We start from the raw sequence: 22,904 nt of genomic DNA, 5'->3' as shown, positions 1-22,904 counted from the left end.
ATAAGACATTTAGAAATAAATTAACAAAACTTAAATATAAAACTTGCACTTTGAAAACTACCTAAAACACAACTGAAAGAAATCCATTAACACAAAATAGACATAAATAGAAAATATCTCCATTCAAAGATTTAATACTGGTAACAGGACAATACCAAATTGATCTATGCACTTTATAACCCCTATGCCAGCTGCCTTTTGTGCAGAAGTTGACAAGCTGATCCTACAATTCATATGGAAATCTAAGCAACCCACAGTAGCCAAAACAATAGTGAAAAAAACCAAAGTTGGAGGATTCACATCTCCCAATTTCAAAACTTAGCCAAAATGTTGCAGTAATCAATACAGTGCTAGACCTTAGGGTAGTCAGGTAGATATACAGATCAATGAAACAGTACTGAGTAGAGAAAAAAAAAATTCCTTTCATCGATGGTCAACTGAATTTTGACAAGAGTGGCCAGACTGTTAAATGGAGGAAAGAAAAGTCTTTTCAACAAAGTGCCAAAGACTAGAGTTGGACCTGTTCCTTATACTATACCCAAATACTAACTCAAAACGGACCGTAGACTTAATGTAAGAACTACAATTATAAAACTCATGGGATTCCACTTCACACCTAATAGGATGGCTTTCATGAAAAAGATTGGCAGTAACAGGTGTTGGCAAAGACGTACAAAAGCTGGAACCCTCACACGCTGCTGGTGGGAATGTAAGACGACGCAGCCACTTTGGAAAAATAGTTTGGCAGGTCTTCAAAATGTTAAAACACGGAGTCACCACATGACCCAGCCATTCCACTCTGAAGTGTCTGCCCAACAGGAATGAAATCCATGTTCACACAAAAAGATTGGACAAGAAAGAATGTTCATGGGGGCATTATACATAATAGCCAACGAATGGAAATGACTCATATGTCCACCAACGGATGAAGAGATAAATAAAATATGGTAGATCCATACAGTGGACTATTATTCAACAATAAAAAAGAATGAGGTACAGATATGTGCTATAACAGATAAAAATCTTAAAAATATAATGGTAAGTGGAGAAATGAGTCACAAAAGGCCTCATTAGCATTTTTTTTTTTTTTTTTTTTAATTTCTGAGAGAGAGAGACAGCGTGAGTAGGGGAGGGTCAGAGAGAGAGGAATACAGAATTTGAAGCAGAAGGCCACATGTTAGAATACGCAAATCCAGAGACAAAAAATACATCAGGATTTTCCTAGGGCTGGAGGGTGGGAAGTAATGAGAAGTGACTGCTGATGGGTTTGGGGTTTCTTTTCGGGGTGATCAAAATAACCTATTATTGATTGTAGTGACAGCTGCGGAACTGTGTGTATATACTAAAACCAATTGAATTTTACACTTTAAATAGGTGAAATGTATGGCATATGAATTATATCTCATGCACTCAGTATACTGTACTTTTAGCTATGGTTATCTGTAAGATGCACAGTCTGATACATCACCATAGAAGGCAATAACTGTGCCCTTTACAGATGTGCTTGACATGTGCCATATTCCATCACAGATGCTGTCCCCAAATGGAAATTTTCCGAATCAGAAGTGACTGGGCCCAAGACAAGAGATGTCTCATGGAAGATCATAAACAGTGAGTGCTCAGGGCCAGAGCAGCCTCCAGGAGAGCAATTCTCACTAATGCACCCCACTGCCTTCTCCATGGGAGGGTCCACTGGGCATGGGTCTCAGGAAGAGGAAGCAGGGAAACCACCCAAGAAGGAAACAGGCAATACCCAGGAACAGATTTTGAGAGGGCAAATATGTGAGGGACAAAGGACTCTGGGGGGAGGGGGGTGGAATAGAAGGACCAGGCAAAACAAAATGGCAAAAGAAGGTAAACTGATACTGATGGGCTGATCATGGTGGTAAAAAAGCAAAAAGCTAAGATGTAAAACAGGATATTAAAAAATGGTGATGGTATTTATTCACTTCCTTCTCTGCGCCCCAAAACACTCCCAGGAGGAGATGAGGGGCCAAGAGGCTTGAAAATTAAAAAAAAAAATTTTTTAATGTTTTATTTATTTCTGAGAAAGAGAGACAGACAGACAGACAGACAGACAGACACAGCATGAGCAGGGGAGGGGCAGACAGAGAGGGAGACACAGAATCTGAAATAGGCTCCAGGGTCTGAGCTGGGTGTCAGCACAGAGCCCAACGCGGGGCTCGAACCCACGAACCGTGAGATCATAACCTGAGCCAAAGTCAGATGCTTAACTGACTGAGCCACCCATGTGCCCCCTAAGAGCCTTGACATTTATATGGAAAGAAAAAAAGTAAAATACTTTGTAAAAATTCTTCACAATATCGATACCTTTTATAAAGTCCCACTATACACCTTCCTTCCAGTCCAGACTGAGAAATCCACAGGCTTTAGATTACTGCAGGATTACTTAGAAATGCAAATAGTAATGACAGATAACATTTACTGAGTGCTTGCTGTGTGCCTTGACTGTGTGCAAAACTCATGATCTCCTTCCTCACCCTCACCCTATTCCAGTGAAGTGGTGGATGCTGTTAAAAGTCTCATTTCAGTGAGGAGGAAAATGAAGTACAAAGGTTAAGTAATTTGCTCAAGAACAGAAAACTTACAAGTGGCAGAGTGAAGATTTGACAGCAGGTGCCTAATTCCAAAAGCCAGAGATCTGTCACTATACCAGTATGTTCCAAGTACACCATCAGTGGTTCATAAAATGGTTTTAGATAGAATAAACTGGCCCATTTCCTTTCAGTATTGCTATATAATAAAGTATCATTTTCACAGTAACACTGTAAAGTGTTCTTTGGAAATAAATGTGTTAAAAAGGGGGAGGAGTGCGGTTAGTCAATTTTCTCAAAGGAGATCAGCATGATGCCTGGAAAGGATTATAGAAAAGTAAGAATAGTCTGGTTTTTCTGAGAAGGTGACATTTTTTGAGTCCCTTTAAAAACCTTTCCTAGAGTTTTGATGTTCCTAAGATGTTTGTGTAAAACACGAGCACTTAAGGGGTGCCTGGCTCATCAGTTAAGTGTCTGAGTCTTGATTTCATCTCAGGTCGTGATCTCATGGTTCAGGGGTTCGAGCCCCGCATCAGGCTTGGTACTGACAGGGCAGAGCCTGCTGGAGATTCTCTCTCTCTCTCTCTCTCTCTCTGCTCCTCTCCCCTGCTCACACTCTCTCTCTCAAAATAAATGAACATTAAAAAAAAACAAACAATGAGCATTTAAAAAAAAAAAGTCTTTTTGTTCTAACATCTCAAACCATATGTAATCATTCCATAAAGTATATTTTCTATTGGTTTTGTCGCACACAATTTTAATACGCCCACCATGGGGCTCTCTCCCACTTCTGAGTGAGCTGTTTTCTCCTTCAGGAAATAAATTCCTAACATTTATCAGATCTTCTTTTTCTTCATTTTATCCTATCTTATCCTGAAGTTCCAAGATCAGGCCATCTCACTATTCAAAGGCCCCAGAAATTTTTCGCAAGGAAAAGAGCTGCAGGGAATCTGGGAGGCATATGCAAATAGTTTTTTAAAAGGCAAGGGTTACTGTGCTACTCCTTGTGGGCTCCTCAATATCTGATAAGCTGCCCACCTCTGGCACCCAAACAAAGCAACTCCAATTGGCAGAAGAGGAAGGACTCTTGTGTTTCATCCTAAAGATCCCCAAAGGCCAAAGGCCTCGCCCAGGTACTGTTTCCCACGGCCAGACACATCCCATACACGGGAGAGAGGGCGCAGTGCACAGATTCCAAGAGCTCAGAGGCAGGTCCCCTGATGGCTCAAAGGCCACTTGACTTTCTGTCGATTTCCAGAGTCAGAGGCCTCCCTCACCCACCTGTGCATGTTCCCGTTGGTGGTAAAAGACTGGCCACACACAGTGCACTTGTAGGGCCTCTCGCCAGAGTGCACCAGCATGTGGCGGTCCAGGGAGCTGGCCGAGCTCAGCGACTTCCCACAGATGCTGCACGAATGGTCTGCCCCTCCAGTGTCCGTGTTATGCTGGGGAGAGCAATCATCACAGGTCACTTGAGAAGATGGGTGGGTCAAAGCTTGGCAATTATGAAATGCAAATTCAGAGCTTTATATAAAAAAGAAAAAAAACCCAAATAGTAAAGCTTTTCTGATTTTTTTTTTGGTTTCATTTTAAGTATCTTCCCAAATGTCAACATCTACTAGGCACACAGGCAAATAACTATCCTGTGTGACCTTCTTCCACTTTCGTGTTCCAGTTTTGAAAACACTTCTGCAAGGCCCAGAGATGGGTGGCGTCTCTGTAGGCCTTTCTTGGGGACACACAGAGACGGACTGACCACATATATTAACATGAGCAGGAGGGCTCTCAACTAAGAAGCTAACTTGAAATACGCTCTTCACATTAAGGCAATGTCCATTCTTTAAGTTCGCTGACTCAGTCTTGTTGTCAGGGAAAGAACTGAAAACTGCACGGTTTAGAGTTTGGGCCTCTGAAATATGTTAAGAAGGACATTTCTCTCCAAACCTATGTTACTAAATGGCATTATTCCTCCGTACCATGTTATGATTTTAATATTGTCAATCCTTCTCACTCATATGTGGAATTTAAGGGAAAAAAACAAATGAGCAAGGGAAAAAGAGAGACACACAGATGGACAAACCAAGAAGCAGACTTAATTCTAGAGACTCTTACTCTACTCCAGAGGGGAGGTGGGTGACGGATGGGGGAAAGAGATGATGGGGATTACAGAGTGCCCTTGTCATGATGAAAAAAACACAAAGTAAAATGAAAAAAATTATCCACTCCCACTCCAAAAATACGTATATGATTAATCCATCTTTGTTCTAGATTCATCCATATTCCGTTATCAATCACATCAGGCAAGAGAGAAGGCTAAATGTCATAATATAGAAGCCAAAAGAAATGCCAAACCAGTAAGTTTCCTGCCGTGTGAGAAGTTCACAGCAGAAGGCTAGGGATCTATCTCTACAATCTCACTGTGCTATGAGAAGGTTTGGTTCAAACCAACGAGTCACATATGATGAAAGGTCTTCTGTTCGATGTGGTCATTTTAGCTAGATGTTTGCTAACTTCTGAAAAGGTATTCTGTGTTGACCCAGGATTTTGTCACAGTAGCACAGACCCACAAAACTTATTTCATAACCACCCCTCAAGATTATTAAAACATTAAATCTAAATTAAGTGCAGCCACAATGCATCTGCTAAGGCCAAACTGCCCTCTCTTAACGAAGAAGGATTTCCAACAGAAGTATGAAATCAGCAGCAAACCTGACGGATGTGCATAGTTAGCTGATGCTGTGTAGTGCAAATCTTTTCACACAAGGGACAGTTATAGGAAGACTTCTCCTCTTTCGTTTCCTGCAAAGACATAATACAAGGGAAAATCAAGTTCAACTCACACATTAAGCCAGTGCCTCTTGTTCTGTTGTGAGCACCTGTGTCTCAAAGAGCTGTAGCAATAAATCAGCAAAGAGCATGGGCTCTGGAGCCTGTCCGGGTATGAGCTTGGGTAAGTCACGGTCCTGTCTGCCCTCAGTTTCCTCATGTATAAAATGGGAACAAATAATAGCACTTCCCGGATCGCACTGTGATAAGGATTCAATCAATGAGCACAATCACGCTAAGCACTGGAATAGTGCCTGGTGCAGGCTAAGTGCTCCACAAATATCAGTGTTCTTATTAAACACCATTTAATTAATAACCATCAATGCTGACAAAACCTCAAGGATCAAGGGAAGAGGTAGAAATGGAACAGATCTCTCCCCAAGCCTCACCTACATGGCTCCAGTCACTACGGTCTGCCTGGTCAGGAGGGCCCCAAGCACACAGGAGAGTGAAGTTCTCCTCACAAAACCCTGCCCCCCCCCCCACCAGGGCAAGGCTTCCATGCCCAGCTGTGAGCCCCACAGGCATCCACGTGGCCTTACTTGCTGCTTGCATCTGCTTGACGCCGCTCATCAATAAGAATGCTGCCCTTTTCCAAAGTGTGATAGGGGAGGACACTTGGGCTGAAGCCTTCCACAGAGGGTGACAAAAGAACCAGATCACTACTTGAGGAGGTGGCTCATTTTATGTTCCCTCAACACACCTGGGACAGGCTTCCTTCAAGCAATAGAGTTTTACCTTCCTACAGAAAAGGATGAGCTCCCTCACTAGCCATGTGTCATGGCTCCTCCCTTCAAATAACTTTTGGGGAGCTTCCCTGGACATGCCTCCTCACCCACACGGTCCCCAAGCACCCCGGTGTCTGCCCTCATCTCCAAAACCAACAGGATCAAGGCATGGACACCTCGCCCAGAAATTTGAAATGGAGAGGCTTAGAGACTGAGTGGGTTTCCCACTGATCAGCACTCACCTGGGGAGCTTTCTGAATGACAGTTCTAGACCACACCCTAACTGAATTAGAATTGGGGGGTGTACCCCAGAAGTCTGCTTGTTTCCCAAGCTCCCCAAGAGTTGTTCATATGCACCCAGGTTTGGGGGTGACTAAGTTACTACCGCAACTGACCACAAACACCTGAATTCAAAGTTCAAGTAGCCCTGGGGCGGGGCTGAGCACCGCAGCAAGCCCAAGCCACGAGAATGTAGCTGGGGAGGACTTGGGTGCTCATGGAAGTGGGAGACCAGGTAGCCAAGACAGGTGACGGCACCATCTGTCAGGCTGGACCCTCAGACTTCTTTCAACAGACCTCTTTTTACTTGTACTCATCTGAATGAGTTTCTGTTCTTTGCAAATAATACCCATTCTTGGGCACTTACTATGTTCTATGTGCTAAACTCTACATATAGAAATGTCACAACCATGGTTATAGATCCCATTTTCTGGATGAGGAAACTGAGGTACAGAGAGGTAAGTAATCCATCCCAAACGAGGAAACCATTAAGTAGGAGACCCAGGATTGAAACTCAGGCCAGCTGCTCTGACAGCCCATGCCCTAAACCACATGCTACAGAAGTCTGATCAAAAAAAGGATTAACCCCAAGGCACAGAAAGGAAACACCCTTGTGGTTGGCTCATGAGAGATGATGAAAATAAAAGTCACTCTGAGGACTTTAAAAACAAATGGCACCATAAACCAGATGGGGTGGAGCGAATGAATGAGGATGTCCAGAATGTAATTGCCCACAGTACCTCTGTCTCCTCTTCAAAGACTAACAGGCCTCATTTTAAGGGACACAAATGCTTTTCTAATCTGCGGCACTGGGTCTGAGAATTCGGTACACTACACAATTTTTCACTCTCAAGTCTTTTTTTTTTTTTAAAGTTTATTTATTTGAGGGAGGGAGTTTGAGCAGGGGAGGGGCAGAGCGAGAGAGAGACAGAGGATCCAAAGCAGGCTCTGTGCTGACAGCAGAGAGCCTGATGTGGGGCTCGAACTCATGAACTGTGGGATGATGACTTGAGCTGAGATCAAGTCAGACACTCAATTGACTGAGCCACCCAGGAGCCCCTCAGTCTCAAATTAAAAAAAAAAAAATTACAGATATGAAGTCTAAGGAAGATGATTAACCCACAGATAGTTACAAAAATACCTCCCAGTCTCCCCACCATCCTCCCAGAGGTGTGAGCAGAGAAGGGTGTCACTCCTTCTCGGCCCATCCAGACTCTAGTCAGAATGGAGCTGGCCGAGAACCACCAAAAAGAAACAACAAAAACAAAAGCATTCACAACAAAATAAAAGCACTCGCTATAATAATGAGGGAGGGCTCAGAGCTGGACCAAAACTCAGTCCCTGGGGTATTTTTGTTAGAGAATAATATATATTTTTAAAAAAATTTTTAATAGAAAGATTCATCAGTAAGATGTCAATAAATGTGGGGAGAGGGGGCATCTGGCGGCTCAGTCAGTTCAATGTCTGACTCTTGATTTTGGCTCAGGTCGTGATCCCAGGGTCATGGGATGGAGCCCCATATTGGGCTCTGCATGGAGTGTGGAGCCTGCTTAGAATTCTCTCTCTCTCTCTCTTGCTCTGTCTCCCTTCCTCCCCCACTCATGTGCTCTATCTCTCTAAAAAAAACAAAAGAAAGAAAAAGAAAAAAGGGAATAAATGTTAAAAAGCCATGTGTCCGTGAGGGTAGCCTCCTGAGGCAGCACATTTAAAAAAGCCATCCATGTGTGCGTCTGGAGGGAGATACTGGACATACTGAGTAGGTCCTTGGAGTCTCTGGCATGGAGTCCCGGGTTTATCATGAACCGGAACCTGAACCTTCTGTGAGGTGGGCAGTTGCACGTCGCAGACTCCCATGCAGGTCTACAGAATCCACAATGGTCTGGGAGAAGGAAACCTCTGGACTCAGATTTAATTTTTACAAACAAACCTAAACAGTAAAGAGAGAGGCCCTGCTGTGAACCCAGTCACTGCGGCTGTGCTGGTAGAAGGAGCAGACTTCCTGAGCTGACAGATAAAATTAGCAGCTAATGTGATAACTAACCCTTCCATAATGAAACAATCTGGCACCCGTGTCAGCGTGCGGCTGTGGCTAATCTGTCCTGGAACTCGGTGCTAGCGCTGATGGGCCTTCTCCCCAGGCTCCTGCTCTCGGCCTTTCCCACCCGCTCACAGGTAAGGATGGTGCATGNGATGCGGGGCTCGAACCCACGAACCATGAGATCTGACCTGAGCCGAAGTTGGATGCTTAACTGACTGAGCCACCCAGGCGCCCCTGTGCTCTAGTGTTTTTAATGCATCATCTTTCCACGTTGCCTCTGGGCCGGAGGTTACCTCCCCTGCAAACACTGAGCCCGTGCCCTGAGGAGCCCCGGAGGGCACAGAAGGTAGAGGAAAACTGGGCAGGGACCATAACCTGGACTACGGTCAATCTACCTGTGCTGGGGAAATCCCGGGCTTGTCCCTACCCATGGCACTTTCTACTGGCAGAACAGAAGGATGAGGAGACAGTGACTGTGTACCTTGTTCATCCCCCAATGCTTGCCACCTGCAGCACCTGGCTGGAAGTGTATATTGTGAAATGGGTAGATGGATGGAGAGATGGACGGATAAATGGATGGATAGTCACATGAGAGTGGAAATAAACCTTTTCTTCCCAGAGCTAGCGCTCCGTCTCGACTCAGGCTACAGTCATACAGGCTGAGTATTTTCTCAGGTACCCATAGGAAGAGAGGCAGGCAGAGACAAGGGAAAAAAGAGAGAAAAAGGTATCAATGCTCCAACCCTCTGAACATCACTGAACCCTGCTTCAGCTGTGGGGAAGATAGGAGCAAACGGACCATTCTCCTACGCTGCTGGAGGGGGTTTTAGGCTCGTGTGACTTTTCCTGGAGGACAAGTGGTAGCCAAAGCCTTAATTAACATACTTCTGAGAATTTACAGAAAACCATCATGGATGGCGCTCAGACAATTCTGTATAAGGACAGTCACTGGAGGATCATTAATAAAAAGGAAAATGAATTTAAAGAAGCCCAAGAGGTTTACTTTCCAGTCCATCCCTAGCCTTGAGACTAACTCAGAAGACTGTCTTTCCCCCCCTGAGGATTTGGTATAAATCCATTAAGTAAGTTAAACCAAAAATTAAACATGGAGTCATCAGCTCAGATTACATGGATTCAAAGAAATGAGCACTGCTCACCCAGGCTCCCTGAGTTTCTGTGAACAGGCTGCTACCAGAAGAGTGACAACTTTTTTCAAGTGCCCCATTTGTACGTTAATTAGAAGATCCCTCTTATTTCCCAGTGGAGGAGCCTTGGACTTCTAAGATCATTAATTAACCCTTCCAATCCTGGCTCACCCCCTTAATTCTTTCCCACTCCTCCTGATTCTATGCCCACTAAAAATTCAAGAGGACTAAATCACTTCACGAGTGGCATTCTCTGGAGCCAAACTCTGTGCTTCATCAAAGATGGAAAGCTGAATGAGAGATCCAGCAAAACCAATACTTATTTGCTGCCTGATGTGAAGACACTTAAAAAAAAAAAAAAAAAATCAAGGCAGCGTCTTCGAAAACTCAATTAACCAGCTGTGTGAGTAAGGAAATGAATCACATCATAGTAGAGGAATAGGTCAAATTCTTTGCCTTGGCTGTCACGTGAAGACAGTTTGCAAACAAATCAAATCAAAGGGCAGAGAATAAGGATTCCACCAATATGGACACCACAGCAGAGAAAACTTCCTCCATGAAAGGAAACTGACATAAGCCCTGAACAGTTCACTCTTGAAGCCTCTCAGTCCATCCATGTCCAAGGTTTTAGTTTAGAAAGTTGGGGCTCAAGGGACCAAACTTCTCCCAATGTTCTCACAGACCGAAGCCACCAGATGTCACCAGCTAGCACACAGGCACTTACCTGGTTCCTTCTGCCAATCCGATTTGGTCCTGGAGGCTTCGTGGGGGACTTGGTGCTCTGGGGGCTCCCACCATTCTCGGCAACCTTCCCTACACTCATTACCGCTGACATCATGGTGTTGACGGAAGACAAGTCTGAACCTTCCAAGCCAATGGGCGAACTTGACGTCATTGGGTCAAGGGTTTAAGCTTCTAAGAAGCTTCTGCCATAGAACTGAAAATCGGAAATTGCTGCTGTGATCACTGTGGTTTAGCCTCTGTCAGAGCCAGGTGGCACTGGCCATGGTTACTGTAACCGTAAGTCAGGTCAAAACACCTAAGACTGGCCACCCCCCCCCGCCCTTCAGTTCAAGCTGACACTCGTGCCCATAATGACTTGAAGCTTTCATCTAAATGAAACACTGTCATACCAAAGGCTAACTGATAACCTCGCTTCCTTTCTATGCATCTGTACCGACACAACCCCCAAAACTAGCAGGGGCAGATCTCTCAGCCTTTCCCAATCTTTCATTAGGCAGCCCAGGGAGCTGACATCTGGCCAGCACCCTCCTAAGAACCTAACTCATTTACTACTACAGGAATGCTGTAGACTTAACAACTTATGATGGGAATGTTCAGGTCTCATTTCACTCCCCTGCTGCAATACAGTGCTCTTAATGGGGAGCCCAAACCGTACAAGACAATGGAGAAGCCGATCCTCTCAGAATTATAACCAAACTTCAAATCAACATAAAAAGGACCAATCCTTAAAATATACAAGCAGGTAATGTACCTATACCCCATAAAATGGACAGAAGGAAAACCCAGCCCCCACTGCCAATTACCTCCATTTTCTGCCCCAATTGATATACTATAAGGCTCTCCCTTGCTATAGCTATCATCCACGTGGAGTAGGAAATGAGTCTGCGTTCACTTCTTTGTTTTCTTCTCTTGTATCACTTGTTGACACTGGAAGGGAAACAAAGGCAAAAAGATTTCAGTGAATGCCTTTTTACTTAGGAAAGAAAAAACTGAAGCCTTTTACTTGGTGTAATCTTTAGGCCACTATGTTCAAGAGAATACAGGGAGAACAAAAGAGAGGCGATTTTAAGTCATGTCTTTCCTTCCAAAACCACATTCTGTGGTTGTTTTTCAACCTTAACTGATGTTCCCTACAGTGCTGTCACCGTCACTCCCAACAGCCAAAACGATTTTGTGGTATTTTACTTTCTGGAGCTTCTAACTACACACATGCGCGCGCACACACACACTGAATTTCCCTCCATGCTCTATGCCAGTCCCCCACAAATGCTCAGATTCCTACGTGACCTCCCCTCCCACCTCAACCTAAAAGTGACTGAAGATAAGGCAGGAAAGGAATTCGCGAGAGGCTCGCTGTCTAGTTATTAGACGATATAGTAGGAGGTCAGGCCTCAAAGAAAGCTGGGAGTAGGTATGGCATGACCAACCGGAACACCCTCCGCATCTCATGGCCATTGCAAAATTTACTTCTGCAGCCTTTTCCAGTTATCTTCCTCGAGAAGTGCCGGCTAGTTATATGCCTTACCGTGCGTGGCTGCAGATATGGCCTGAAATTAAGTCTGCAGGTAAGTTACTTCCCTCATTTTATCTGGGAAGATATTCTAAAGCCAAAGCCTTGCAGGTAAGCCTCATATCCTATACTGACCTTTATTAAGTGTGCCCTTACATCCTACATGTCCTCCACTGGACTTGTAGTCAAAGATCAAGCTCATTATCTCGGCAGCTGACTGAATGCTCAGGAACACCACCAGAGAGATCATGATTTCTTGTGGTTTCCTCCTCCAACTTTAGGGGATGTGACCTAGGATATGACAAATGGTAACACCCAGAACTACAAATGTGTCCAGCAGCAGAGCAGGAAGGGCCTGGGGACATCCCTTTATTAAGCCATGTTGTCATGAGCTCAGAAGTCTCGAGCTAAAATCTTACCAGAAGAGCCAAAAAGAATCTCAGGAGTGGTACTTCTCTGGCCAAGAGACAAAACGTGCCTTCCTTGTGGACATTTTAGAGAAATGGACTTCATGGGTTTCCAAATGGAAACGAAAAGGACTAACTGCAAAAACATGCAACTCAAGACAATGGATCTCACCTCGCCCCGTACGTCCTTCCCTTATTTATATATAGAGAGAGCTCTGTCCAAAGTTAAAGAAAAGGCCAAACTGCTGTCTTTCTGTGAAGTTTCGCCATGCCAGACCATTCAAAACTGTGCTTCAAACTTCCTGTTTTAACGGTCTTTGAAAATTTGGGAGATTTCTCTCTCCAAGAAACAACGAGACACAAGCACACACACGTTAGTGTGCAGACACACAGATGCACACCTGCATCTCTAAAAGTACCATCGGTTCCCCACAGGTGCAATCAATCAGCAGACAATCATCTGCTTGATTCAAATAAGTGGATACCTTCGATACTAAAACCCCCCTCCCGCCCAGTTGTAATATACAGTAAATTATAAAATAACTGGCCAGAAACTTTCTTTTTTGTAATTATGTCATGTCAGTAAGAAGAAAGCTAACCTTTCTACTGATTCACAGGAGGAGTTGAGAAGATAATCTTGCTTCTGGCCTACTACTAGGAGAAAAGGAAAATGTGGCAGAGTTTACTGAAATCTGGATACAGGTTAGAGTAAACACCTCTAGTACTAAATGTAACATTTTATAAATTGTGAAAATTACATTCAATTCTTTCGTTGAGAAGATGGAGAGGAAAGAGACAACAGAAGTAACAAAAATACATTTGTGTTACAGAGTCAGATTACTAGGAATAATTTTTGTTACAGTCATTATAACATCCAAATACATTCTTGTGTATTATATCTAAGTGTCTTAAATATCCAACACCTAGCTATAGTCACAACAGCTAAACAACATAAGGGCTGAACATTGCAAGGGCTTACTCCAGTTGGAAAAGAAGAAAAGCCATGTAAACTTGTTATTTCCCATTTTGACTGGGCAGGAAGACATTTGCTACATTTATTTCCTCTTCTTGGATGAAGTGTAAAGTGTGACGCTACCCACTGATAACACCAAGATCACCTACGTTTACCTCCTTTACCCAGTTTAACATAAGTAGGAATATATAGATGTTTTTAAATAAATTTTTTAAAGCTTTTTATTTTGAGAGAGAGAGAGAGAGAGTGACAGTATGAGCAGGGGAAGGGCAGAGAGAGAAAGTATTCCATGTGGATTCCCCACCATCAGCGCAGAGCCCAACACGGGGCTCAAACCCATGAACTATGAGATCACGACCTGAGCTGAAAGCAAGAGTCGGATGCTCAACTGACTGAGCCACCCAGGTGCCCCTGCGACATTATTTTTTTAAGAGAGACTCTTCTCATCTCCACCTGGAAAGTGTAATTAACAAAAGGAACCTGCCAACTACACTGTTTGAAAAGAAGAGCACAGTCCTTAGACTCATCCCTCAAATGCAGTTTCAGGAGCAACGCAAACCAGCCCCACGGACCTAGGTTTATTACTCCAGTGTGCTCTGGTGTCTTATACTTGAGTTCTCCCTTTGGGAGGATGCAGCAGGGAAGAAGGGAAAGGTCCTGGTCAATTATAAGGTAGCTCATTGTTCCAGGTTACGGGGGAAAAAAAATCCACCTTAGCATTAAGGCACATCTAGGTGCTAATTTAACCAGAGGCCAATCTGCCAGGATTATTAGTCATTTCTACCTACCTACACTTGACGTTGGGCTATACTGGGGTAATAACCCAAACTAACAAACCTACTAAACCTTCTGAGATTTGTGTTTTTTTTTGTTTTTTTTAAATTTTTTTTTTATGTGTTATTTATTTCTAGAAGAGAGAGAGAGAGACAGCGTGAGCAGGGGAGGGTCAGAGAGAGAGGGAGTCACAGACTCTGAAACAGGCTCCAGGCTCTGAGCTGGCAGTCAGCACAGAGCCTGACGCGGGGCTCGAACCCACGAACCGCGAGATCATGACCTAAGCGAAAGTCGGATGCTTAACCGACTAAGCCACCCAGGCGCCCCTAAACCTTCTGAGATTTGATCTCAGCGATGACAGAGAAGTTGAACAGCTTGAAGTCCATTTACAAAGCACATTTTTTCTTTACGGATATCAACCGTCTCAATATTTCCTTTCTTTCCCTTGCTCCCTGACGCCATCCTCCACATCAGCCCTACCGCTGCAAATAACAACCACCATAAAATCATAACAATAAACAAAATAAAAATCGCTGACCCCATTCTAATGCAGTGTCTTCCAACTGGAACCAGAGAGAGCTGGGAACCCAGATGAAGTTCCCAAATCACAGATAAGAAGTCATCATCCTCATGGACGTGGCCAAGTGGACTGGTCTGGTGTTCCAGTTTTTAACACAAACAGTCTGAATTTGGGGGGGTGCAGGGAGCTGGGAGGGAGAAGCAGGAATCTGCTGCCTGAAACACTGCTTCCTGTGAGACCAATACTCGGCACCCTTTGAGATTTCTCTTCCCACACTTCAGGCCCACTGGATCAGAAGAGCTCACAACTCAGAGTTACAGTTTTATTGTGGTTTTGCATCAAAGCCTCAGGAGGACCTTGGGAAGAAATAGGGCAACCCATAGGGAATGTGGGGAGGAGGGAGAAAGGAAGACTCAATGCTGGAAGTTACCGGGGCTCAAGCGGAGTCCATAAAGTGTAACTGGCCTGTTTTCTTCACCCTATCAAGCTGTTCCCCCTTACCGAGGAGCAGGCACTGGCAGGGTCCAGACGTAGGCAGGGTCACACCTCAAAGCCACCACCTCTGGACCACAGAGTTGGAGCAACCTGCAAAAAAGAGAAAAGGTGACATGAAGAGGGAGATAAGACCAGACAGAAATGATCCTGTCTCTGGATCCCTTTTTCTACCTAACACCGGGAGGCACAGGACAACGGAAAATTTCCCATCCCTGCCTGCACGCATAAGCGAGCTTCCTTCTGGCTCCTAGGCTGATTCCACACAGAGCCGCCCGTTACATCCACTGGAGTCAAGGGTGCCTTGGACAGACAGGACCCTCCAAAGCATGCCCCAGCACATCAGGTGCAACACCGCATGGAACCACCAGCCCCGGGCAGAGCTCTGAGCATCTTAGGGACATATTAAGAGCAGATGCTGATGCCCCCAGTTCAAAGGGCAGGAGAACAAGGCAGCACTAAGTGCTATCAGCAGCAGAGCAGAAGGAGGACAGCTGAAGAGAGGAAACACCATGAGCCAAATAGTTCCTTAACGTAAAGGACAGATCAGTGCATCTTCTCCTGAGTGATGGCGGAAGTGTCCACGACGGTTCACATAGAACCACACGCGTGTCTTCTCCTTTCTGTAGGGAGGGTACAGAAAACTTCTCAAACAACGCAGGCCCCTCAGGGGTTTGAGCGAGTCTGCTCTGGGGTGCCAGGGGCCTCAAGTCCCTGCCCTGGGAGAAAGCTGGCCCTCTATAAAGTCAGAGAGCACAGGAATGCAGGATTTCCAGAGCAGCAGCCTCCAGCCACATTCTCTCGGTTTCTGGAAACAGCACCCCGTAGTTAAACGGAGAGGTGCACAACTGGGAGAAGATAGAGGAAGACGTAAATCAAGCCCTGCTGAGAAACCCCGGTGTGGCCCATCTTCTCATTTTTATCCCCTCTGGAAGAGTCTGGAGAAAAGCTGCTCAATCGTGTTGCATGCCCTTACTTGCAGTTCCTGAGCACTAGGGTGGGCTCGCCCCCTGCAGGACTGGCTGGCTGGGGTGAGAAAGGGCCACCAACCCCAGGACAAGAAGCTCCTCAGATTTCTGATGCCATGAACACTCCCTCACCTCACGGCTTCAATTCTCCATCTTTCTCTTTGCCCCTTTCTCTTTTGAAAAGTTCTTTGGAGTAAGTCGCAGGGACAGCCCGTGAATGGGACAGAGACCGCGTAAGCCTCCAGGAAGTCTTATCACTACTCCAGTAATTCTCAATGGTTTTTGGGTACGGGAATCTTCTGAAGGGTGTGATAAAAATTATGGGCCTTCCCGCAGGAAAGAGCACATACCCTACACCCAACATTTCCCTTCAGCATCAAGGGTTCAGGGGCCCCAGAAACTCATCTGAGGGTAAGCAGGATAAGAATCCTGGTTTTACTTGACATCTAACCCACCTTCCTTTAAAGTCTGATTCAAGTCAAGTTTATTAAAATGCCCATGAGGTTTTAGAAATGCACAAACAAAACACCCTTTCAGATCATCCCCATCCAAACTTAAAGATGCCTGGGGGTGAAATGAAATGCTGTGGAAGAAAAAAAAAAACAGGCCAAATTTCCCTCTGTTATTATTCATTTCTTAATTCGTAGCAAATTTTATGACGAAGAAAGTCTGAAGAGAAATACCTCCATGGTTTTTTAAAAATATTTTTTGTTTTCAAGAAACTACCACGATCTCCAAATAAATAAGATGAATTATAGTTCCACATGTAATTGTTGGTGTGTTTTTTTTTAATTTTTTTTATGTCTTTATTTTGAGAGACAGAGACGAAAACGAGTGGGGAGGGTCAGAGAGAGAGGGAGACAGAATCTGAAGCAGGCTCCAGGCTCTGAGCTGTCAGCACAGAGTCCGATGCAGGGCTCGAACCCACAGACTGCAGGATCATGACCTGAGCCAAAGTCGGACACTTAACCAACTGAGTCACCCAGGCTCCCCTGTAATTGTTAAAAGCACACATCAGAGAGACAAGTCTCTGGAATTTACACTTTCAGAATAACTAAGACTCTCATTAAAATGTGAACCCCGTCCCTCATTTAAAAAAGATACTTTTAAAAAGTCCACCAAGTAATCTCAATACACACAGAGAACCAAGGTGGGAGAGGGCCAACCCCCCGCCCCCCCCACACTTGACCCTGAAACTTCCATTCTCTGATCTTGGATGTAAAGGCTTTGAATATTCAGAATGTCTTGCAATTCAAGCTGAGTAACAAGAGTCACTACCCTGTTTGTCTGGGGTTCCACCAGGCCTGAGGGATTCACAGAACTCATCAAGTGGAAAAGTACGGGACAGTTCTTGGAAGAAAATTCAAGATACCCCTTACCTCTATCACTATCGCCTCAGGGGAAGAAAAAAAAAGAAAGAAAGAAGGAAAAAGGGAAAATAAGACCTAGTAAGGAAAGGCTCTGTTCTAGAAGGTGATTCCTGCAGGAGAATGTGACTGCAGCACAGGCTTGGAATTTAGAGGGGGTGGGTCTCTGGGGCTCCCAAGGGAGAGAGGGAAGGAGGGAGGATGCTGAATTTCGGGATTTGCATTCCCACACGGGCTCTGCCCAGATCCAATGGAAGCTAAATGCCTTGGAGAGGGCAGAGGTCCATCTGTGAGGATGAGGGGGTAGGGAGGGCCAGCCCCAGCCCCTGAGGAGATAAGGGACAATGCTATGTAAAGCCAGAAAGAAAAGATTAAGGAGCCTGTCTCCAGGTCCAAAGAGATAACAAGCAGGAGATGAAAGATAAAAGGGAAGATGGTCTAGAAACAAAGCTTCTCAGCTTCTGAAAACCCAGAGGATTCTTCAGTGAAATCTAAAATCTGTCCTAAGGCCTACAGGACAGATGTGGTAAGTTAGATGCCTAGGATGACAGTAGAGGCCTGAGGACGCTGTAACAGGGGGCTTTAGAGCACTGAGCGTACCTACTGAGGACCACGACACTTGAGATGGCTGATCTGCTGACTGAGCAGCCTAGTGTGAATAGTCGAGCTGGCAGGTTCGGGCCAACCCAGGACAGTCTCAAAGAGTCTGAGTTAAAAGGAGCTCAGATACTAAAATGCTCTGGCTACTATGGAGCTTTATAAGCAGCAAGATGTCTCTCTTAGGATGGGCTACATCAGGAAGGAAACATTCTTCCCTCGGTCTGAGCTGGGCTGGGGATAAAACCAAACCAGACTAGGTGTCGCACCATGGCAAGGTCGGTTCTCCCTGGCCTGCAAGGCTCGGGGCAAAACCGTCTCCTCTAACCAGGGCAGCCTCGCGTGTGCTCTGAAGGCTGACAGCTGTGATGACGGCTCTGAGTTCCAGGAAGTTGATGTGTTTCTTGGCGTAGGGCTCAGTCTGTGCCTTGGAGAGGGCGGCACCCCAGGCAGGCCACCCTGCCCCCTCACTGGCATGGGCTTTGGTCAAACGAAGCCTTGGAGTGTGGCATAGAGCACTCCAGCAGGCTGGGCTCAACTGGGCACCGTGAGCTGCTCCGGACAGTTCTAGATCTTCACCCCCTCTGCGGCAGGAGAGGGGGTGGGAGAATGCACTGCTTGGCAAAGCCCACCATGTTCAGGAGGGGAAAGTCAGGAAGGGAGGGGAGGGCAGTACCCCAGGTCCCAGGACCATACATGTGGGCCCTCGCCTTGGGCGTTTTCCTGAGGTCTGCCTCCAAAACACCCCTCCCCCACTTTCATCCCCTGAAGACTATGGTAAGTGGTCAGAAAATCTGCCATTCAAAGCTCTCCATGTTCCAGCCTTAGTTTACCTTCTGGCCTTCTTGCCCATCAGTCTCCATGGTTCCCTCTCTGTTTACTTTCTTCCCCCAGAACGTACATCTCCCCTGACCCAATCCTACAGGGGCCACCTTTCACAGGAAGCCTCTCTCACACCCACTGAAGGAACCCCCGAAGCTCTTTGTTATAAAACTCTGCAATGTTAATACTAATACTACTAATGATGATGACACCAGCTAATGAGTTTTGAACACTACTTGCCACACACTACGTGTGGGATCTCATTTAATCCTCCTAGCAACATGGAGGAATACTGGTCCCACTATACACATGAGCACACTAAGGTGTATGGGGCTAAGTAACTTGCTCCTAAGATCATGTTGGTAGAGCAAAGCAAATCCAGTTTCTAAACTCCACTAAGCTTCTTTTAGACAAAATTTGCGACTCTTGGCACAGGGCTTGAGAGAACAAATACGCTCCCTGGGTCACAGTCTCTGACTTATCCCAATTGTATTCTGGGCCATTTCTGCCCTTCCAGATGGCTCAGCACCTAGCCTTCCACTTTTGTCTGTTTCTAGAGAGGACAAGGAGCTCTCTCCTTACACCTTTACCCCTGCCTTCCCCTCTCTGGCAGGACACATGACTGGACTTTCACCTCTGATTAGAAAGATTCACTGCATGGGGCAGGAGTCTGCAAGTACTCACCATCACCCTTGCCGTGCAAAGGGACGGGGATGGGGGGTCCTCCACATTCTACACCTTGTGTTCCAGAAGAAGAAGGAAACTGGAAGGAAGCCACCAGGCTCTGCCTGAAATCCCAAATAGCCCAGTTCTATCTGAGTAGCTGGATACAACTGACCCACGATGTGAGCTCAGAGGCAATCTGTGTCCTCTGGGTCACTTCTGCTTCCATGCAAATGGAATGCAGGCCCGGAGCAAGAGGAGCTCGGATGCGAAAGCCTACACGTTCAGGTCCTGAGGTTCCAACAAGGTGTCTGTGGAAGTATCGGGGCAGGGAGGGGGCCGGAGATGCGGAACACAGAGGGTTGGGAGAGGGAGCATAGGTCAAAAACAAAGTGAACACCATGCGAAGGAAACCTCAGCCTCATCCAGTCAGGGAGAAGTTAACTACCACTAACCCTGCAGCAACCGCCAGCCCAAAGCATAGTCCTCATGTGGCGGCATCACAGACCTTGGCTTGGAAATGCAGATTCTCAATATATGCAAAGTCAGGTCATTACACTGTGCACCTTAAACTTACACAGTGCTGTGTGTCAAGGATACTGCAGTGAGACCGAAAGGAAGAAGGAAACGCAGGTGCTTGGGCCCCACGCCAGAATGACTATCAGAAATACCTCCAGGGATGGGTGGTATGTCTGTATGTTAGCTCTCAGGGGCGGGGTTGGGGGTCGGGGGAAGAGGGGTTCGGATGTAGCCTTGAACACCAGTGTTCAGCTTTACATAGAATTCTGGAAGACGGGACATAAAACCAAGGATCTCCCTGGGAAACTTTCTTTCTGTGAAGATTTGGAAGCCACTGTTTTATTATCATAGCCGTAGAGCAAAATCAAGGCACTGGAGACTCAGATCTCAGCTGTATTTATCACTATGAATTCACCACTATGTTCTAACTTCGGCTGTATTCACCACTACGAACGAATGAACGAATGCACTAATGAAAAAAGAAGAAAGGAAAGTATATGTGTGGGTGGGATTAAAGATGCAGGGCCTGTTTTAGCTGCTCAGGAACAGGGACACGTCAGAGGTGAACTTCAGACAGGGCAGGGCCAGCCTGCAGTGCGCGGGAAACAAAACCAGTCAGCCTGGCCTCTGTGAAGCCCTGGACCCTGGAAGCCATCTCTCCAGCAAGCACTTGCCAAGAGATCACTCATAGAATGGGTACCAGGGGATGTTCTCCACAGTTGAGCCCTGCAGCCAGGATTTCTGGTGGTCCTGGACACCCTCATAGCACCCCTGCTCCCCACTCCGCCACAATTTCTCTGCTGCTCGTGAGCACTTTGCGTACCACAAGGGGCAGGCAAGAAGGAACTTTCTTGGAGGAGAACTCTGAGGGAAGGCAACCCTAAAGAACCCATATCAGCCTCCGAACTAGCTCACAGTCTCCTGCAGTTTGTCCCTTCCCCTCAGAAGGGGAAGGAAAAATCGAGCAGAGATCACTCCTGCCGCCCGGAGCGGCTGTCCCTTACTCATCAGGTTTCAGGTGCTCCCGTGGATACCAGCAATGCCATAAGCTGCTGACTGCCGGCAAGGAATGTTCACTGTCCTCAGGTATAGGAACATGTCTGTGTTCAGTAAAGTGCGTGGGGAAGAAGCGGCTTCAGGGAGAGCAATGGCTTCCATGCTGGAAGCAGCTTCTCTTTTAAAACTAAAAATCACTTGGACATTTTGATTGTTACATTACATACAATTTCAGCAGGGAGGCAAGTGTTGACTTGGAAGACAGGGCTCTTGCTTACCAAACTTAACTACATGAGTCAGATCAAATTGGCTATTTAAAATATAAACTGCTGGGAAGATGGAGAGGTCTTCTGGTACGTGCTAGATAAAACCACCCGTGGTACCCCACTCTTCTTCCTGTACCTCTCTCTCCACAGCAGGGCAGGCTTCTTCAGAGGAAATGGGGCAAAGTCCGGCTTATAAGCTTTTCTGTCAGTAACTTAGCGGTGAAGAAGCTGACTCCACTCCTTGCAGCTCTTCTCCCGGGAGCATGTCTTACTGACAGGATCTAACTACTGCCAGACTCACAAAGCCAAGTCAGAGCTGCCACATGGTAGCCATTTGTTACCCAGTGCCCTGGCCTTGTGTGGGGGGAGGGGGGGTGGGGGAAGCTCGATGGCCCATAGGGTGTGGCCCTGTCCCTCTCTCCAGGTGAGCTAGTCTTTTCTCCTAAACTGGCTACTAGGACCTGGTATTTCATCACCTACTTGCCCAGCTCCCTGAGTCCTACTTCTACCTGAGGAAGTGGGTGAGGAGAAGAGGTGGGCTGCCAGGGAGGGCTAACTGAGGGAGCACTCAAGCTGGGCGGAGGGTCTGAGACCCACTGGGCACCGTCACCTACCCCCAGGCCAAGGGCAGAAGATGTCTCCCCCCCCACAAAAAACTGAATTTAGAAGCCCCCACCCTTCCCCACCCTAAGATCTGCTCTGCTGGCTTATCAGGAAAGGGTGGGGAGAGGCTGCCACATCACACCTTGGCTGAGGAATTTAAAGACAGAAAAGAAGAATATTGCCTTAAGAGCAAACAGGATTTAAATCAAGGTTATGTCAGAAGTCTGGTGTAGATCCAATTACATGTCTTTCAGAGTACCTCCTTCCCCAATAACTAGGGGGCATTAACTATTTGTGACATAAACCCTGGGCTGGAAAGTGTTAGGTACTTTATGTATATTTAATCCTTCCCCAAACCTTATAAGGCAATGATGAGGTTATTTGCTGGCTATTAAGCAGCTCCTAGAGGGGCAGGGCCAGGATTTTAGCCTGGGGTTGTGAGACTCCGAAATTCTCTGGTACCTTCCTCTGTACCACAAAGATGACCATGGAAAAGCCATTCAGAGAAGGGGAAGTAGCAAGGTAGAGGACCAGGAAACCAAGTCAGGGGGAAACCAAGAAATGGCTGAAAGAACCAGAGATGTTCCAGACAAGGGGGCACACCCTTTTCATGTGTCCACCATGGCAGGAATGTTTGGGTGGGAGGCACCAACAAGCAGGTCTGGGACCCCACAATCCTTTATACCAGAGCCTTGAACAACTAGAGCTGCTCATGGATGGAATGAGGCTCCAAGAAATGTGGTAATGAGCTTGCTGTCCCTAGAAGTATTCAAGCAGAGGCTGAGTCACCACAGCTCAGGTCTGCAGAGAGTGAGGGACCAAATTAGATCCTCCTTTTGACTTTCAGATTCTGTACTTAGAAGAGGACTTAGTCCCTTTTCCCTAATCCTGTAAGATCCAGAAGCAGGAACGAGGAGAATACATTACATAGCGGAGCATCAAGAGCACAAGATGTGGGGCCTAAAGTCTTGGACTGGAAGCTTGGCTTCCACCAAAGGAGAGACTTTAAGTCTCTGAGCCTCAGCCCACATCTGGAAAATGAAGCTAGTAATACTGCTCTCAGTACCGGAATCAGTCAAAGAAATATTTACTAAGACACTTAAGAGGCGGTA

At 46.1% G+C, this 22,904-nt stretch overlaps 1 protein-coding gene across 1 annotated transcript in view; it reads right to left on the bottom strand.

The window, feature by feature from the left end:
* Positions 1-22,904, bottom strand: part of RREB1 (ras responsive element binding protein 1) — a 132,049-nt gene that overhangs the window by 55,421 nt on the left and 53,724 nt on the right. Inside the window, exons 2-6 of the mRNA XM_077770058.1 lie at positions 15,001-15,084; positions 11,119-11,242; positions 10,296-10,508; positions 5,265-5,354; positions 3,837-4,000 (exon numbers count right to left, since the gene is read on the bottom strand). Of these exons, the coding sequence (XP_077626184.1) occupies positions 3,837-4,000; positions 5,265-5,354; positions 10,296-10,466 (425 nt within the window). The 5' untranslated portion in view covers positions 10,467-10,508; positions 11,119-11,242; positions 15,001-15,084. The remainder of the gene's footprint in view (positions 1-3,836; positions 4,001-5,264; positions 5,355-10,295; positions 10,509-11,118; positions 11,243-15,000; positions 15,085-22,904) is intronic.

The sequence above is a fragment of the Crocuta crocuta genome, unplaced genomic scaffold (genome assembly GCF_008692635.1).
Source record: "Crocuta crocuta isolate KB4526 unplaced genomic scaffold, BGI_CrCroc_1.0 scaffold24, whole genome shotgun sequence".
NCBI lineage: Eukaryota > Metazoa > Chordata > Mammalia > Carnivora > Hyaenidae > Crocuta > Crocuta crocuta.
This window is presented reverse-complemented; position numbering and strand designations above follow the sequence as displayed.